The 20,840-nt window shown below is 44.0% G+C and overlaps 1 protein-coding gene across 2 annotated transcripts in view; it reads right to left on the bottom strand.

Annotated features, from left to right (window-relative positions):
- The window catches only part of MMD (monocyte to macrophage differentiation associated), a 58,126-nt gene that overhangs the window by 11,985 nt on the left and 25,301 nt on the right, over nucleotides 1-20,840 (bottom strand). For both annotated transcript variants that reach the window (XM_066587852.1, XM_066587853.1), the window contains exons 2-4: nucleotides 18,745-18,826; nucleotides 2,694-2,854; nucleotides 432-506 (exon numbers count right to left, since the gene is read on the bottom strand). In XM_066587852.1, the coding sequence (XP_066443949.1) occupies nucleotides 432-506; nucleotides 2,694-2,854; nucleotides 18,745-18,826 (318 nt within the window). The remainder of the gene's footprint in view (nucleotides 1-431; nucleotides 507-2,693; nucleotides 2,855-18,744; nucleotides 18,827-20,840) is intronic.

Genomic DNA, 20,840 nt, shown 5'->3' with positions numbered 1-20,840 from the left:
TTTAGCTTAGCGAGTTCAGGATGTGCCCTTTCCCTGTGCAAATGCGCAGCAAAACAAAGCATGCTGAGCATTTGCGTAGGAAAATACGTGCGCGCCAACGAACCCATCAAAATCAATGGGTTCTGTTCTCTACGTGTTGTGTGTGCAAATTTCTCAATAAGTGGGTGTGAATCCGGTCTTAGTGTTCCCTGTGCATTTTATAGTGCAACTACATTATTCAAATATTGTACAAGTGATTTGTCCATGTAGCACACAACACTTCATCAACAAAAAGTTAAAGTGAGGGGAGGAAAAAAAAAAAAGAAAAAAAGAGGAGGCGCCCATCAAAAATGTCAGGCTTACAAGAGATGAATACTAAAATTAAAATAAGACAATTAAAATGACAAAAACATCAATTAACGGTAATGTGAAGTTACAGCGTTAATACCCACCATGGTGCATAGGATGCCGCAATGAAAAAGTAGATGACCATTCTGTCACACATGTGGAAACAGTGCTCTACAGTCCTGGAAACAACAAAGGAAAGCTTATCTGGACAGTTCTGTAACTGATCCGCTGTCACATAAATAATGCAATACGTTTAGGGAAAGTTGCCAATAATTGTTCTGCTCGGTGACAATGCTCCAGCGAGCTCATTCACAAAATCACAAGGGAACAAAGAAGTGTGGCGAGCCCCATTGTGGTGTGTTGTGCTGAGCCGGCTTACAAGAGCATAGAATGTATCACTAACAGGGAGGATGTGCTGCGGCTTACTGACCTATATGGTCCAGAACAAGAATAAACCAAAAAGTTATCAAAACTAATGCTAATAGGAGCGCTGGGGCTATTGTGTCATAGCGGGTCATTCCTCCACATTGGTTTGCCCACCAGTCGCCGTTATGCCTCAAGTCTCTATAAATAATTGAAGGTATAACACCAGGGAGGAACGACCACACGGAGCGCTATTATATGGTAGGAATGAGACAACAGCTGTATCAAGCCCTAAGACTGGAGGCAATGAGACCGAGAGGCAGTGCGGTGTACCGTCCTTTAGACTGCTCAACCAACAAAACCTGTGGGTGTGATCACGGTAGAGAGTAAGGGTCATGGTTAGGGGATGTTTCGGACCCACGTGAAGGCGCCACTGATCAGCTGACAAACGAGAAAACGCTGGACTGTCAGGTAAGTGTATCATTTATGCAGCACCTAAATTCTTCTGTTGCCGGCAGCACATTCCCCAGTGTAATCAGCCAGGTCCTGTTGGCAACAATTGAACACTACGTGCCCAAATAATCGCAACAACGATCATTGGGACTCATTACAGCACTGCTGAACACACCATGTAAATGGAACTGAAGGGGAAACAACTGACTTGTAAAGATGCTGATCACTGCTCATTCCTGGAGGACAGACATCCGCTAGTGTAAGATTACCCTAAGGGTATGTTCACATGTTCTGGGTTTTGGTGTGGATCCAAAGCAGATTTCACCATTTCAATAGAAGTTTGGTGCTAAAACTGACACGCCGATTTTAATTCTGCATCGGATGTCAATTTCTGCAGAGGATTTTTTTCTGCAGCTTGCGGACGAGATTTAGAAAATCTCACTTTGCTGTTACTGTAAATACTGCGTGGAATGTCTTAACGAAAAATTTGCAGCAAGTCTGCCCCATGTAGACATACCCTTAAAAGGTAGGTCTTTTAAGGCCCATTTACACGCAAAGATGATTGTTGAAAATTCATTCAAAAGATAGGGATATTGACAGTTTTAGCGATCGTTTTGCATAAGATGCTAAATCAGGAAAAATGCCCATTAGCGGTTTATTACCTTCATTTGCATGTAAATGTGCCTCCTCTGGGAGCTGTATGTAGAGAACAGCAGGTGGTCCGTTCTCTGCATACAGCTCCTTTGTTCTGCCGCAAGGCTATAGCTGAATACAATGTTATCAGCACTCCCGTGGAGAATCACAGCATGCGGTCCCTGTTATCAGTTCTCCGGCCCAATGATGGATTTTATGCTCACGTGAAAATCATTGTTTGTACAAAAAGTAAACAATGGTAGCATTTACACACAACGATTAGCACTCAAAAGACATTGTCTGAGCGATAATATAATCGTTACGTGTGAATGGGGCTTTATCCAGGCATATTTTCTGCCTGCTAACAAGTGCCCATAGACAATATAGCATGTTGATTTGAGCTTGTTGCTTACTATGGAGACGAAAGATGGTTAATAGTATCATCGCACTTATAGAGCAACTTTTTGTCAACATAAATTATGTGATCAGGAGACAAATTATGTCGAACAATTACTCACCCAATCATCGGCCCGTAGAAAAAGGAGCTTTTCAGAGTCGATGATTGGTCCTACTGTAAAGGTCTTATGGATGACATCCACTTGCACTCAGAACACTTTGGAGAATGGCCTGTAATCTGCAGACTAACTATGAAAGGACACTAAGAGCGCCCAATGAAACTGCAAAGCTCTAACCCAATATGGAGGCGTATAGAGTCTGAACAGTTGCACCATGGGTGAACACGTGTAGTCTTTAATTCGAACTGATGAGTTCTCCATGAATGTAGTTTCTAAAGTGGAACTAAAGTTTGCTTTTTTTTCCTATTTGAGCAAATGTGCCCAACTGTGGTGTCCCGAGGGTCTCATGAGAAGTTAGCCCATGGGGCCACAATGATTGACTCTTCACATGGTGGTACGTACCTAAGATGACTTTTCTTCCAGGTGACTATGTGAAATACAGTGGACACTATAAAAAGGGCACACAAGCCCATTCCATAAATCCATGCCGTTATCCTCTCCCATCGGTCATCGGACATGCGGTGTAATAAAGCACTTCCCACAATAGATGGGACGATGAGGAACTGTAAAGAAAGGACAAAGTCCTGATAAGAAAACGAGCAGAGGAAGTTTATTTTGCACATATTACATAAAACCCATCATTCTAACACACATATAAAAGGTTAGAAAAGTCATAACAGTCGCAAATAGAGAATCCCTTTAAATATCTAACTGTGAAAATAAAGGTAATGTACAGTGCAGGACTACAGCTTGTGCAAGAAAAGGAGTACACCTTCATACAACAGGTGCATCGTGCACTGGCAGGAATCATTAAATGCCAGTCATAATTAGTTTAAACACAAATGGGTAACTAATTACTTCAAGATCTCTGCTTGCCGCCAGTAAGCGGAAACTTTGTTCTGTGCAGGATTTCACCCTCCAGATATAACCAAATTCCACATTTCCCATCTAGACAGTCCTACCAGAGTTTCCTGTCATGCAACCATACGAAACCCCATTATAAGGCCAAGGATCAGTCGGGATCTTTTGGGATCGGTCGGGATTGATCTGTTTGAGGAGGGATCTTAAATGCAGTAGCAGTCATGAAAGAGTTCCACAATGCTAATGTAATCATAGTCTGAGCCAAGATGGGATGATATGTGGGTCAAATGCAGAAATGTATCAATCAGAAGCCCAAGAAGTACAGAAGTTTTCTTTATTAGACTCTGCACTTTAAAGTGCATTTACACTGCAAAGATGATCGCTCAAAAGATGGCTTTTGAGTGATCATTTTGCATAAACTGCTACTTGGTACTAATGCCCATTAGTACCAAGTAGCAGCGTGTGAGCTGCCAGGAACTGTATTTCAGGGAACAGACCACCTGCTGTTCCCTGATTATATTTGGCTTTGTTCTACCGGTGGGGCTGACAGCTGAGACAAATCAATCAGCCTCCCCCAGCAGAGCACAGCGTGCGGTCCTGCTTATTAGCTGTTCTGCCGAACGATGGTTTTCAAGCAGAACTGAAAACAATCGTTCGGCAGAAAACTGAAAGATGGGCACATTTAGACAACGATTATCGCTTAAAAATATAGCTCTTGAGCGATAATCGCTGTGTCTAAATGGGCCTTAACCCTTTCATAACCAAAAGGTCACTGGTGCGCCCAGGTCACGTTCTGCAATCACACTGTCCAAAAAAAAAAAAAAATCATAAAAACTTATTTTCTAACGTATTTCAGTACAGTACAAGCCACGAGGAGTAGATTTAGAGAAAAAAAAATTAAAAAAGCTTCACATGGAGCAGAGAATTTCTGCACAAATCCAGGGTTTTTGAGAACTTTGACCTCTGCGGATTTCCAGTGCCTTTGCTGCGCAAACCCTGCAGTGGTTACACTGTATGTGAAGGCATACCAAATCATTAAAAAAAAGCCACAATTGGCAGCTGGAGCGTTCGCTCGTCAGCCAACTGCCATCCCTTTTACCTGATCAGATGACTGTATGTGCCCAATAATTGGCAATGTAAAAGGCCCTTGAAATCCATTACAAGCCATAGACAAGTGTCGCCCGGTTTCAAGGAGAAACTTCTTTCTAGTCTCATACAACAGGGACTATTTAGAAAGTGGATTAGTTTTGGTTCAGGTTTGTAAAATTACTTGACTATGGGCAAGATAACCACTTCAGCTTTATAGACTTCAAGAGTTACACGTGTTCCCACTTCACCCCATCTCGGAATTAAACCATATTAGTCATGACTTCTCTATGAGAATGTCAAAGCAAAAGCTTGACATCCCGGTAGGGGAGGTCAAAATATTTAAAAATCGGGCCACTTTGCACTGAGAATCCCTGGAAAACAAAGCAAGAACAGACGTGAATGAACCTGCCGATTCTCGGAAAGTTGCAGACAAAAGGTTTGATCAGTAAGGCCTGAACTACCCCACAGGGCGCCCTATACAGTCAGCATAACGGGAGCAATAGCTACGACTATCCCCAAATATGCACGCCCCGTCACTCGTATATATAATGCATTGTTACATTGATCCTACATTCACCATGTTGTATCTGTGCAGCTACAGATGTAGCAATTGTTAAGACTGGCGCATTGCGACAACTCAGTTTACAGCACTGTTGTACGTTGCGGTTGAATCATCAGAATGCGTTAACATTCGTTACATGTGTGGGTACTTACTGATTCTGCTGAGCTGTGATGTATTAACGCTTCTACATTCATGTATTAATAAGGATTCCATTGCACATGTATTGACTGTACAGTAGACTACTGGAGTATGAATATTGCAATGAATTAGGAAGGTATAGCTATATCGTCATTCTTAGCAAATTGCCATAATTCTTATGCCAGCTTAATTCCATACAAAAAGCCCCTTTTTTTTAATCTTTTTCTCTGCTTCCACGTGTCCCTCTTTGTGCTGGTGAGGTGGAGCTCTGGACAGAATCAGTCTCCTTCCCCCTCTGGCATAGGACGACGTAGTCCCTTTTTACTTCCCCAGCTTCTCAAGTCTCTTCTCACTATACTGCCATGTACTACAGAGGCTCTGCTCGCTCCCGATTAGCATGGCTGAAAGCTATTGTTATTGGCTTGCCTGCAGTAGGGTGATGTCACATCTGCGGTGGAACCTTCAATCAGGGGCTTCGCCACCGATTCAGCACAAAATACCAGAAAAAAGTGCTGCATGCTGCATTTTATTCCAGCAGAAAGGTAGGTAGCTGAGCGGAAAGCAAACGGACCCAGTTATAGTCAATGGGGTCCATTCGGCCAAGAATTTCCAACCTTTCCTGCTCCCTGCACAGAGCAGGAAACTGGAACCCCCAACGCAGATATGAAACCACACTAACTATGTAGAGACCTGGGGCTGTGGGTAGAGAGACTGAGCATGAGTGTCTGCAAGCACACAGATCATTAGGTGGACACAGGGTTGCCAGTTCGTAAAAAACAGCACACTGTTAAATCAGGTTGACAACCCTCGTTGGACATACGCATTGATCTACACCGTGACCACCAAATGGTGCCATACCATGCAAGCAAGAAGTTATCCTCTTCACTGGTTTTTTTTTTTTTTTTAACCCCTTCAGGACACGACCATCTTTCATCTTTTTGTTTTCGCTTCCCCACTTTGATAAAAGTAACCATTTTTCTGTTGTCAAGGCTGTATGGCCTGGTGTTGCGCTTTTTTAAAAAAAATGGCGCTCACTGTGCAGGATAATGCATTATTTTAATAGATTGGACCTCTAGACTTAACAATACCAAATAAGTTAGAAAAGGTTTTTAAATAAGACTTAAAGGGGTTGTCCCGCGCCGAAACGGTTTTTTTTTTTTTTTCCAATAGCCCCCCCGTTCGGCGCGAGACAAACCCGATGCAGGGGTTTAAAAAAAAAAAACAAAAAACGGATAGTACTTACCCGAATCCCCGTGCTCCGGTGACTTCTTACTTACCTTGCGAAGATGGCCGCCGGGATCTTCACCCTCGGTGGACCGCAGGTCTTCTGTGCGGTCCATTGCCGATTCCAGCCTCCTGATTGGCTGGAATCGGCACACGTGACGGGGCGGAGCTACGAGGAGCAGCTCTCCGGCACGAGCGGCCCCATTCAGAAGGGAGAAGATCGGACTGCGCAAGCGCATCTAATCGGGCGATTAGACGCTGAAATTAGACGGCACCATGGAGACGAGGACGCCAGCAACGGAACAGGTAAGTGAATAACTTCTGTATGGCTCATAATTAATGCACAATGTACATTACAAAGTGCATTAATATGGCCATACAGAAGTGCATACCCCAACTTTGTTTCGCGGGACAACCCCTTTAATATACTTTATTTTTGTAGTTAAACTGGAAAAGGTTTAACTACAAGTAACTTTCAAGTAACTCATCTTGAAAAGCGGCTCATATAATGTTCTGCAATACTTCAGTATATATCTGGAAGGAATAACAGAGGAACAGCACAACACAGCTCTAAGAAAAGAATCGAGAATTGTTATTTTATGGGGGGAAACAAGTCTTTAGTAGAACAAACCCGTCAGGAGAGAAGATGCAGGCTCACAGGAGCCGCAAACAAACCATTACCAACCGTGTGATAACTGAAGAGGTGAGATTTGGAGAAGGACAAAACAGCCGTTACTCATCAGCAGCTTATATTCCATTAGGTACATCGGAGCTCCTGTTTGGGTGACTCAGGCAGCTTTACTCCACCTGCACACAACATGCCCATCATTTATTAACGCTTACTAGAAGGTACTTTATGTGGTTTCCAGCAGAAAACAAATAGCAATTTCCATTTTACTTAAAGGAAACCTCACATCCTGAGCGGCATGATGCCAGGAGTCCAAGAACAGGATACTACAGCCTCTCATTGGCTGCGGTGGTCACGAGACTTCCTGTGACATCATCTGTCACACCAACCCTGGGACCACAGCAGGTTGTGGCGCTGAAACTTAGGCCTCATGTCCATTAAAAAAATATAATCCCCGCAGAATCTGCTGCAAATAGTATCCAGTCCTGACAATCCCCTCTGGGCCAATCAGCCTGCACTTCATCACGCTGATACATTGTAACAAACTAGCAGAAGATCCATTCATGCTGTTTATGCATTTAGTACATATACAGCAGCCTGTACAGGTTACAGTAGCATTCACATCATTGCAGGAGGAGGTCTATACAGATTTTCAGCCGTGGATGAACACCAGAATATTTTTACCCGCCGACCGTAAATAAAGTTTTTGAAACTATCCAGTAGTTGGAAACACAAAAGTATAAAAAGGAGACTGCAGAGCTTCTCACCAATCATGGATCCAGCTTCATTTACTAGATATAGAACTAGAAAGCCAATTAACTGTTCTGAACAGAGAGATTATTGATCTTTAGATGAGAGTTGGATTAATCTATTCCAAATCTGGTGATGCGAATCTAAATCTCCTAACCGATTTATTTACATGGGGTGAGAAAAGTTCTGGCTTTACTTAAAGCATCGCAGTCCGGCATATACAAAGGTGGGAGCGGAAGCCACTGCTCCAACCCATGAAGTGGTCGGCGCTCGTAACTGCAGGTGCAGCCTCCATTGACTACAAGCTCAGGCCACTACACACGGGACAGACAGAGCAGCGACTTTCACTCTGGACCCTGTGTACTCCCGCACCAACGGTGGGCGCTACCTGGATGACCAGTTAGCCACAGGATAGGAAATACCTTGCTGATCATGGGGGGGGGGGGGGGGGGGGGGTCTCACTGATCCAGAGAATGGGAGTCGCGAGTCCATCATCATCCCTGCTGGTTTACTGCAACCCCCAACTCTTAGGCTCCCTGCACCCTTCCCCAGCAAGGAAACTGAGTAGAGCACTGGTTGCGCAAATGTGCTGATGCTCCATTCACCTTCAATGGGACAGAGATAGCCCAGTGGCTCAGGTATTTCCATCAGCCCCAGTGAATTGAATGGAACGCCGATGACACATGCTTGGCCAGTGCTCCATTCATTCTAACGTCACTGCAGGGGGAGAAGTGACAGACAGAGGGATACGGGGGCCCCATTCTCAAAATAAGTGGGGGTCTCAGTTGTGAGCTCCCCACAGATCAGCAAGTTAACCCCAGTGGTGCAACTATAGGGAATGCGGTTGCACCCGAGCCCAGGAGCCTTAGGGGGCCAATGAGGCTTCTTTTCTCCGTATGGGGAACCCAGTACTATGAATAAAGCATTATATTTGGGGGCCCCATTAAAGATTTTGCATTGGGGCCCAGGAGCTTCAAGTTATGCCTCTGGTTATCCCCTATCCTGTGGATAAGAAAACGGCATTGTACCATGCTCACAAGTTAACATATATGACGCCACCTTTTATGGTACCGTAGTTTACTGTGTGGTTCCAGCGTCATTATTAAATATGTCTCACTGCATCATCCTCCATCAGGAGGTCTGGCCCCGTCTACGCACATGTCCTCTTCATGAACCTCTTGCTGTCACATCAGATAAGAGCTGATCTTTCATCTATTTGGTCTGGTAAGGCTGATGCTTGCAAATTATGGGTTTCTTCTTTGGTCCGATATGCGGCATTTTTCAATGGTCAAACGTAGATTTCATTCTCAGCTTAGTCAAATCTTCAGGATTTACCCCTATTAACTCAATTATTTTAGTCTGTAGGCTTGGCAAAGACTCAAGACTGGAGATAAAGCTTCCACTTTGCAGGCACTTTATGTAATGAATTTCATAAAAAGCAATTTCCTAATATGAAGTTTTCATTATTTTAGTTGCAGAACTGTACCAATGATAATCGGCAAGGAAACAGACGTACCGTTCGTTCAACCTGTGATCTAGCACTAGTAGTGTAGGTGTAGCTCCCCTTTAAATATTATGTTCACCTTCATAAGGATTTGTTTTTCACCCCATTGTCAATGAAAAAAATAAACAACTTTGCAAAAATTCTTAGGTCAATTTCCTCCGATTTTGCATCTGAAGCTCCTATCCAGACTTCGTTTTTGTTATGCATCTTTCATGGTAACAGATTACTATGTATCCCGATTTTGAATCATACTTTCAGTTCCCTACGACTATATAAAGATACATTGGGAAGCTTAACCAATTAAGGATCAAGCACAGTAAATTTACAGCGCTTGGTCCAGGGCTTTAATCCTGGTTGATAGCAGGAATACAGCGCTAAATTTAAGCTCCTCCTCCGGCAATCCATTAGGAGCAGGTTGGGTCCTCAGCTGTTAGTTACAGCCAAAGACCCAGAGGAGAAGGCAGAAGCAACTTTTAACTGCCTTAGCTTTCTCCTCTACAGGCTACATGGCGCTCATTGAGTGCTATGTAGTGATGCGACAAAGTAGAAGCCTTACTTCCACTATTCGACCCGGTGATCATTTGACCAATCGGGGCCACCTGCCACAGCAGAGCTGCAGGGTCCTAGCAGACCCATGACAAGCTCTGACAGTTACTATTGTCAATACAGGGGAGATGTTCCATTGTAGCTAGAACATACTTAGGAGCCCCAGTTACAGGGGAAAACTGTGTGAAAAAAAAAAAAAAAAAAAAAAATCATGACAATATGAATGACCTCTAGAGGCCTTATATGACGTAATAGGGTTATAGATGTTAAAAAAAGTTACAAAAAAAGAAAATGATATACCAATTTATTTGGGTTTTTACCCCTAATAAAACTAGAAAAAAAAAAAAAAAAAAAGTAAAATAAAAATTTTAGGACCGAAAAGCCACCACATGGGTAAAATCCCTAAAAAGTGTTTGGGCGGTGGCCCAGCCACAGGGATCCTCACCAACACAACAATGGGGGTCTAAATAAATGAAGTGGCAGTTGAGTATGTGGATCTCTAAACATAAGGAGGTTTTGGAGTTGTAAAAAATAAAAATTATATATATAAAAAATAGGAAATTGTACATTAAAACAAAAGCTACTTTATTTTTCATTTGGAGATACAACCCTTTTTTGTACAAACTTTTAACCCTTTCCAATCCACTGTCTGACCTCTGAAGACATTATGATTTAAGGCTGTACAGCTCCGATGTTGGAAGACGGCCGTCGGGGTTCTCTTACTGTATATTGCCAGCCTCTCTGCTGTGGAAGCCTATCCAATGTGTCACCTCATGAAGTACTGGCTTTAGCCAGCAGATAGCGCCATTGTATAACGGCAGAAAAAGAGTAAGCCCCCAAGGAACTAGGATACAAATTGGATTGGAAAGGGTTAAATGCAAAGCTGGAGCAGCCCACGGTTCTTCGGGACAGGATTATGTATCGTCTACACGAGTTCATAGATTAGCCATCTCATACCGTATTCCTATCAGTTCATCTACTTGACCTAGCACTACGGTCATCCGATTCTTAGATAACGGACACGTGTTGATGTCATCTGCGGTGCTATATTTAAGATTGCAATGCATGACTGATGCATACGGCCCGAGAAGTGATGGAAAGGCTGAGCAGACATCTTCAGTTTCATCTACTCATGAGTCAGTCCAGCTTTACGAGGACAGAGGATATGGAGTCAGTTAATTCTTATTTAAATTGCTCATGGTAAATAACCATCTGATGAACCCTTCCCTTTTTAATTAGCCGACGCTTTGCAATATCAAGTCTTGTATTATTACAATAGAAGGCTGTGAGGATGTTTTCACCAGTCTTAGGCCACGGACGTAACTCTTGAAACATACCATTCTACAACCAAGACAAACTAGCAAGTGCAGTTCGAGAGTAGCAAGCATACACGCGCCCATCAGGGATATAGCTACACGGAAAGCGGACAAGTGGCTTTGTGGCACAACAGATAGCGAATTGGACTTCTAGACTCAGGGATTCAAAAGGTTGTGGGTTCAAAACTAAATTTTAACATAGGCTGGACAGACAGTCTGGGATGATTTAGTGATCCAGGCACAGAGATCGAGCCTTCCTAGCCAACGTCCTAAGGAGTGGCGGGTCCAGAGCTGAGGAAGTACTCCTGCATCTGGTACAGTCCTGCTATCTGGAGTGCAGCAGCATTACTGCCATCTGTCTGCCATCATAGATCAACTGAATGAGACTCTGCCCTCTTCCAATGCAACCGTGATGGCAGGACTGCAGGGTCGGGTCAGCTGGCATGCCGGATCTGAACCTCGGTCCGCCAGTTGCGTATCCATATTCTATACCAGACCAGTATTAGATTAGCTTATTAATCTAAAGTTGCACAACAGGCAACAGCTCAATAGCCATCATATATCAGTATAGAGGAGCATGGCAGTAATGTATAAGTGGCACGAGCCCTACTACTGCAGTGGCCATATAATGCTGACGACACCACTGGTGTAAACTATATAGCATGCAGTTATCAGCTACTGAGAGCCACTGGAGTTTGCCCTCGGGTTAGGGGAAGCATAGGTCAGCGGGGCTGGCGTTATTCCATCTCATGTCGTTTCCCTTGGAGATAAGTGGCACCAGATGTGACCAATTAAGGAGAACGGTAGCGCGAAGCTTCTGGGTCATGTCGATGCAAACTATGTAGGAGAACCCCATAACTACTACAATACTAAATCACAATATTAGGGGAGATTTAGGAGACTGTCTTGTCTAAAGGAAAACCAGTCTTAGATGCCCGTAGCAAGAAATCACAGCGCAGCTTTCATTTTGCATTCTGCTCTGGTAAAAAGAAAGCGGAGCTCCGACTGGCAGCTAGGGGGCAACTAAGTTTTTCTCTTAGAAAGTTTTATAAATCTGCCCCATTGCTTTTGCCCACTGCTAGCAGCAATGCATCTTCCCCTGTTCCAGGGATTGTAAGACTTGTATAAGTTAGGACTCATGCCAACGGTGTAAGAGGGGAGACCCGCAGTGCTTTAATCATTTTGTAAACATGCGCTTGCCAATAGAGACCACGCATGGCTGTGTATGCACTGCATAATTTTTTTTATTTTTATTCCCCACTGCCCATACGCACTGTATTGCGTATGGACAGAGTTTCATACACAGCCTATACAAGTGTATAGAGCATGCTGCGATTTACTTCTTGTGCGCATCTACACACACACACACACACACACACACACACACACACACACACACACACACACACACACACACACACACACACACACACACACACACACACACACACACACACACACACACACACACACACACGGATCAATGAAAGTCCACTGACTGCTTTTGACTCCATGTATCGCATATCACGCGGCCGTGCAACCCACGCGCAATACGCGATGAAAATACTGTCATGGACGGAAGCCCTTAAAGTGACTCTCCGAGCCTGGAGAACCAAAGATGGCTGAATTGCTTCTCCGACTATCTAATGCGCACTGTGCATTATATGCATCAGTAGTCTAAGACACTGCATGCTAATCCAATTTGTCAATGCTGATATGGGCAGCACTGGTTAATCAAAGCAGGTGCAATGTCTTAGACCAATGATGAATACTAATACACAATGTGCATCAAGTAGTCAGAGAAACTGGGTCGACATATTTACTTTTCCTGGGCTGGAGGGTCCAGAAAGTACCATCCTTGGCCATGGGATGTTGCGCTTTACAGCCCAATTTTATTCAACTGGCATGAATTTAAACTGTAGTACCCAACTCTGCCACAGATAAGGGTGGTGCAGTTTTTGGAAGAAAAACAGCCATGTTTTTTCCTAAACCATACAATATTTAAAAAGGGGTTGTCCGGTTACTGGACAGCATTTTCCGAACAGCCGCAACTCCGATAAAATAACAGAGCCGTACTTTTCGGTCCACTGCACGGGGATCTAGCGTTGCAGCCCTGCCATTTTTCTGGCGTTTGTTGTAGGAGAGTGTGTCGCAAGAATTCACCTGGCTGCTGCCGTGTCACCGACTGTTCTCCTGTCATTAGCACTCACGTCCTGGGTGTCATGCCAGGAGTTCAGACCGGTGACAGCCTCCGATTAGCTGCAGAGGCCAGGTGACTTCCTGTGACGACATCTTGCATAACGCATGCCAGGACGACTGCGGGGCTAGAAAGCTGGATCCCTGTGGCAAAAAGACAGGCAAGTACAGCTCTTTATGTTATTTTAAACACAGTTGCAGCTATCAGTGGAATATTTATTTGGTCACACTCCGGTTTAAGGACCCTTTTACATAGAACGATCATCGATCAGATTCTTGCTGGATCGTGCCAATCTGAAGATAACCGGTCAGTTTATCCGCTGCCAGTGACTGAATGACGAACAATAATCTGTTCAGTTATCGTTTAGTCTTTGCAGGCTTAAAAAGCAAAAAGGATTGCCTCTTCACTGTGAATGGAGGCGGGGGGGCCGGGACGATCACTAGCACGCTCCGCCTCCATTTACTGAGCAATCGTCCTGTGTAAAAGGACCCTTAAGGTCCTTTTAGACGAGCAGATTCTCGTTTGAACAAGCTAGTTAACTCTCGTGTAGCCTGTTGAGACCGGCAGACAGATTGTTGGCTTGATCAGTCTTTCACATTCACTGCATGTGAAAGACTGAACGAGCCACCAATGTTTATGCCTGCATAAAAGGGATGAGCAAAAAGCGAAGGATCCTCGCTCGTCGTTTAGTCGCTGGCTCACGTTTAGACTGAAGAATAGCATTTGATTTTGCTTATTTGAACGATTTTGTGAAAGATTAATCATTCGTCTACAAGCCCTCTTATTGTCTTCTGAAAGATCGGTCTATAGCTGGCTACATTTATTAGGTAATCAACCACTGATAAGAAGCCTACATGAAATCTCATCACTCAGAGTTTGATTTGGTTCCTGTACTACTTCCTTTCCCTACATAATGGGCTGTACATATTTGGGACCAGGGCTGAAACTTCCTGTAGGCACATGCTTATGAGTAACACCACTGGGTGAGGTGTCAATGTCTTCATTACTAATGTCCCACTGTCTAGCACAAGTTTTCAGTAGCTGGAAGGTGCAAGACATTTTGGCCTGATGGATCAGTACAGTTTGTGACTATGATTTAGGCAGCCTATACTAGTGAGATAGCCGTAGGTAGAAGGAGAATCCAACTGCCCGATCCTCATCGCCTTCAACATCTGCCGTTGAGTCAAGAGGCCCCCTGTGCACAATAGATGATCATCTGGACTAGTCAAAGTCATCAGGTTTGGCCAATCTTCATCGAATATGTATGGTAATGCTTCTACGGCTTTGTGACACCAAGTAGACACATACTGGGCTGGAGATTCTCCTCTCTAGGTCACTTGTTTTCTCAGGCCTATCACCACTGATAGCTTATGGGAAAGTCATTAATACAACATAACTGGTGAAGTGGAATTTTCCTACATCCTACTGAATTGCTATAGATGGGCTGCAAACTACCGTGTATCCAAATTATGGAATGCTTACAAGAAATGAATTAAATGATGCGTGCAAGTCTTGTTTAATTATTTACAGGGAGAAGGAAACTTTTAGCAATAATGGCGAGGAGTTGAAATGCTCTATGCAATTACTAAATGTTCCTGCTAGCTGTAGTGTGACCACACTTAAGATTTATTACCTTGTTTTTGAACCACATGAAGAACAACAACAGGGTCTGAAATGGCCAGGAAAGCAGCATTACTAAGGTTTAGATCTAGAATTGTGTGCGTATGGGGGAGAGTTGTTTTTTTTTTAAATCAAGAATTGATCTAATGTTAACCATCAAGCTGGATTCTTCGAAGAGAGTTCCATCCCCAGCCCCAGATACTTTTTCCACTTTGGGGATGGTCAGATAGTCCATCATGATCTACTGATCCACCCTCATTATGTAAACTATCATGGCCTGAAGTATTGCAAAGAAGAAACACTGTAGAACTGATGATATCTGCAAAGCTAATTTAGAGCCTGTATATGTGAACGGAGTAATTAGTGGGGTTACTGCAGAGCGACAATGTCAGAAGGCTCCTGACGATAGTGAAGGTGAAGCAGCTGAGGGTAATTCCCAATTGCCTACTATATTAACTTTCTTCACATGGACTTCGTGAATTATATACCACTCCTCTCCCAGCTTGAACACTTGGCTCCTTAATAGTGTTATACCGCCATAATTAGGTAACCCCCCCCGCACAATTCCAAAGACCTAAACATGTCGTTGACTATAACAAAAACTTAAATTACTAGTGGGCTTCTCCTGTGGCCGCACATCTACACCTATCTGTCTTCTTTAGAGATGAGCGAGCACGCTCGTTTAAGGTATCAGTCTTTTCAAGTAACTGATTACTTGTCCGAGCACCATGCGGGGGTGCGGCGGGTGGAGGGGAGAGAGAGAGTGATTCCCCCCCCCCCCCCCCCCCCCCGCTGCGATGAGTAATCAGTTACTCGAAAAGACCGATGCTCGAGCATGAGCCTTAAACGAGCGTGCTCGCTCATCTCTAGTCTTATTGCTTTAATTCCCTTTTCCCTGCCTATATTCCTTTCTATTCCTTCCTTTCCTCTCTTTTTCCTTCTTTTCTTATCCTCTTTTCTCCCAAGTACATAACACTGTTCAATGCTATTCAAGTTTGTTGTTCCGGTCACAAGGTTGTGATGGGGACCTATTTAATATCCAAAAGAATTGTAAAACGTTAAGGTTTTAAGTATTTGAAAGGCTGTAATGAACCCGTGTTGTAGATCCTTTATCAGATGGAAGTAACGCCTTACTGGATTTGTAAACGCCTAATAAAAAATATTTTGAAACAAAGAGGATCTGTTACCTCTCCTGGTCCGTTTTAGTACACATTTGTATTTCCCACAAAGAAACTATTCTAGAGTATCTGGTTTTAGAATTCGACGTTGTACTATTTTGGTTTATCCTCATAGAAAGCCATAAATAAAGTGACAACTCACTGCTAAGGTGCATTTAGACACAAAGATGATCGCTCAAAAAGTGGCTTTTGAGCGATCATTTTGCATAATCTACTAATTGGTACTAATGCCTATTAGTACCAATTAGTAGCGTGTGAGCCGCCGGGAGCTGAATTTACTCAGAGGACCACCCGCTAGTCTCTGAATTCTATATAAGACAATGCAATCAGCTGTTATTCCCCCCCCCCCCCCACATAACACAGCACATGGTCAGTCTTACCAGCTGTTCTGCTGAAGGACATCGTTCAGCAGAAGACTGAAAGATGGGTACATTTACACTCAACGATTATTGCTCAAAAGATGGCTTTTGAGCGATAATCGTTGTGTCCAAATGGGCCTTTACCATTCCCGTTTGTCTAATGGTGTGTCTGCGACGGTCATCATTCATTGGACAATGTGTAGGGACACGCCCCCATCTGGTAACAACCAGTTAAGAATTCACTCAAGGAGGAACAGCACAACAGAGTTCTAAGAAAACTGTTCCAAAATGGTTATATACAGTAAACAGAAATTCAAGTATTTCCTAAAACAAACATGTTAGAAGAGCAGAGGGGTTCTCTTTATAGGGGACTTCCTATTAAATAGAACTAAACGTTAGTGAAAAGTTACATAACCTTCTAATATAGTTTCTGTATGAAGCCCTCACCATTTGAAAATATATATGTCTGATAACCCCTTTTAAATTCATGCTTCCCATATGTAAAATTTATAACATCCTATACTCACCTCACCGGCTCCACTCTCGGCCCCAGAGCTGTATCGACTGGCTGCAATCAGCCTGTGAGGTTCTGTACACAGGCCGCCTGTTACCCGTAAGCAGAGCCAGGAAAGTGGAGTATAGGAGAGACCACAAGACACTATATACGTCCCTGACTGCCCAGCGCTGCATGCTAATCTACAGTGTGCCTCAGGTAGACTACGGTGTGGCCATCTTGGTATATTCAAGGCCGGAGGGTTGCTTTAAAACCTGTCCTCATCTTGTCCAACTGATAGAACAGGTTCTGAATTTAACAGCGTCTGAACTTAGAAGAGGTTGTCTGTGGCCTTAGGGGATAGAAAAAAAAATAAAAGGAACAGCATGGCTGTGAAAAAAGTAAAAGACTCTCCCCCCATCCCCCTTCTCCCAACACACAGGTAAGTATTCTCCTCTGCAGCATGGATGCATTGGTGGTCCCCCAGCTGTTTTTGTTTAAAAGCTGCCAGTGATGATGTGCCATACACAAGAGTGCTGTAGTTTATCAGCGGCCCCACCAGGCCCCTGCCCTGCCGCCATCGGCGGCCCCACCAGGCCCCTGCCCTGCCGCCATCGGCGGCCCCACCAGGCCCCTGCCCTGCCGCCATCGGCGGCCCCACCAGGCCCCTGCCCTGCCGCCATCGGCGGCCCCACCAGGCCCCTGCCCTGCCGCCATCGGCGGCCCCACCAGGCATAGGCTACATCCACACGAGCGAGCGCGATATCGGGCTGAGAAACTCAGCTCGATATAACACTTGCCAGCACACGCTTTTTCTTCCAAAAACAGCTCGCATCGCTTCCTTGAAATTGCGATTCTCAGGCACACGTAAAACGCGTGTCAGAAGATCGCAAGGGTTTTCCATTGATTTCAATCGCATTCCATGCAATGTCTTTTAAAAGGTGCCATTGAAAGCAATGGGTGAGAACGACAAAAGATACAACATGCTGAGATTTTTAGCTTTGTAGATTCACTGCGAGGAAAAAAGAAACCAAACGCACAAGAACACCCTGGTTAAAAGGCATTTCAAAAGTACCTTTAAAGTTCTAGTAAATCATGCTGCTATTAAAAATCTGGGGGCATAACTTATTTTACACATCTTAAGTCACATGATTAAAAGGGGCTTTACAGGCAGAGCTTGCTGTCCGTTTTGATACACCAGGGTCAGATCGGAAACCACTGCTCCAACCCGTGTATAGTGGCTGGCGCTTGTAACTGCAGGTGCGGCTCTCACTGAAATCAATCCCAGCGCTGCATGGAAAACCCCTTTAAGAAGTGTATGCTATAGAGAGGATAAACGCAGTATTCCTATGAAACGGTTCCTAGAGTAGAGGTGGGTATCTGAGCCTATTACTCCTAGGATATTGGATAATGTGTCCAGTGTCGGTGAGCTGGTTTCAACAGAGGTCTTGTGTATAGGATGCACGGCCTGAGATCTATACGCTGCACTCAATCATGTGGCCACCACCGTCACACACATCTGCTTGAGAAACCTGATGATGAGAAGGACGCACAGTTCCAAAAGACCTAAACAAGCCATTTTATGCATTTGCTCTCAGGTCTAGGTTGGCCACATGCCAAATCTTCAGCAATAAAGCTCGGCAGTAGCCGGAGAACAGGGTTCATAACTTTTACAAGGCGACTGAAAATACGGCTTTTATTTCTGTGAACAACTACTAAAACATGTCATGTACTCCGTGAAGAAGGCAATAAAATAATCCTGGTCTGCAGACAAGATTGGGATTAGCCAGGAGCCATCAGAGGGACTCCCTCATGTTACAGAACAGAAGTTAGATTTTTGTGAAAACCGGTTAAAAAAAAACTAAAAAAACCTGACTCTTGAAGTCCTGGGTTGGGAACATCAAAATTATATCATGGGGCGAAATAAGAATGGACACGTTGTATATATTGTCTTGCTTTCCATTGGACTTACTACGGCATCAACTTACTGCATGTGTGTAGCAGTTGGCAGCGTGTTCATAGCAGGTCGGTTTATAGCGGCTGTTTGCTGGGGCTCGGTGGTTCATGAACCTGTGGAGAGAGGAAATCATTAAACTTCACATATACCAAGGCTGCAAGTCTTCGGAAGTTGCTGGCTTCTAATGTGGAGATCAAGGATATCATTCTTACGGAAGGGAAGGGGACAGCATCAACCTCACAGCCACATGGAACAGAAACAGTTGTAACAAAAAGTAAGTGAAACTTTTGGAATTGCCTGCATTTCCACAGAGATCTACTACTAAAATGTGGTCCGATTGTTATCCAAGTCACAATTCTAGACAAACACTATCTAAACTAATGACACAAACAGCTGTGCCGTTTGTGCCCTTTATTGTGCAAAAAGAGTAATCATCCACACCGCATGAAGAAAAAGTAAGTGGGCCCTTGAAATTAAAGATGCAGCCCAGCGGAAAGAATTTTCTTTCACTGCCTCCCTCACTGGATTGCCTTTCACTCTGGACATGTCTACTGTAGTTGCTTCCATTCAGTGCAGCCTCCTGTCTGATGCTGATCTGGCACCATCTTGAGGTCTAGATTTTTCCCTGGCGTCTCTTCCTCTACATGGCCGCCTGCAGACGGCCGGGCCGGATCGTGCTGCGAGAATTCTTGCAGCAAGATCAGATTTGCACCCCCTGCAGTGACCAGTGCGGCGCGTCTGCTCAGCAATGTGCGCGTTGGTAGTGACATTTCCGTGCGGGCCTCTGCGAGATCACCACAGAAATAGAACATGCCGCGATTTGTTTTCTGCGTGTTTTCACGAGGACAAATCACGGTTTTGTGCAAAGGTTTGCATTTTGTAATGCGATCCTATGCAGGCGGGAATGGGCGGAATTTCTGCGGGAAATCCTGCCGTGGAATTTCCGTTCATGTGCAGGGGGCCTTAGGGCCAATGCCCGCGGCAGAAATCCACGGCATTACACCACAGCCATTAGGTTCTATGGAACCTAATAGCTCAATGTTCACGCTGCGGAATTCCAGCACGGCCGGCTTCTATTGTCGTCATTGGAAGCCGGCCTTTACGCTATAGTTCCGCTAGAGTATGGAGTCTTAAGGGGGGGGGGGGTAGATGGGGTGTCACGGCTGTGGGCATGAGCCATTAGTTGTACTAAATCCAGTGATGCATCAGTGCAGCATCATATCACTAGCTAGAGTCAGTACCATCTCTGCCTGCTGAAAGGACACTTATTACTAGCCTTTAAATTTACCTAGAAAAAAAAAAAAAAAAAAGTATACAGTCAACAGTAATATGACAAGACTCCCCCAAACATTTGAATAGCGTGTGTGGTATAGTCCATTTTCTTCATATTTCTGTTTTCTGTTGACCCTTTGAGAGAACAGGAGGCAATTCCCACTAAAAAGAGTTTTCAGATAGAAAGGAATAACTTATAACTATCTAGAAGTCGTGTGGCATTACCTTGGTCACACACACAAGATTAGTTACATAATGAATGGAAACCCCTCTCACCCCTGCCTGGGCGATTCTTTAGCAGTAAATCACCTCTACTTAACGTTTCCTGTAACTGCAAATAACATTTGCAGACTATTGGACACTTCTTCCGTTCAAATGTGTTTCAGTTCATCATTTCTGGGATGCCTGTACACCTGTCTTCATGCCACAGCAGGTCAGTAGGGTAAGGTCAGACCACAGTCTTGGCCATTCCACAGAATTTTGTGTTAATACTCTAATAGAAATATACAAAAATAGCGTGATATATAAAAAAAATAATAAAAATATCCACAACTGACTTTCTTCTCAAAAATGCGACAGCACCTACATTACCCCCTTCCACGAAACCAAACTGTAGAAACAGTTTGGTTTCGTGGAAGGAAGTATTGCAGAGGCACTTTTCTCTTTAGGGAGTAAGTCAGTTACAGAGTGTGTGTGTGTGTGTGTGTATGTATATATATATATATATCTAAAAAAAAAAAAAAATTATATAATCACTCTACTGTCCCCAAGTGCCATTTTCGTATATAGTTCAATATTTTTGTACCGAGATCTTAGTGGCTGTGGGATTTGAGCACCCTCCCATTCTGGATATCT

Source organism: Eleutherodactylus coqui, chromosome 13, assembly GCF_035609145.1.
Source record: "Eleutherodactylus coqui strain aEleCoq1 chromosome 13, aEleCoq1.hap1, whole genome shotgun sequence".
NCBI classification, from domain to species: domain Eukaryota; kingdom Metazoa; phylum Chordata; class Amphibia; order Anura; family Eleutherodactylidae; genus Eleutherodactylus; species Eleutherodactylus coqui.
This window is presented reverse-complemented; position numbering and strand designations above follow the sequence as displayed.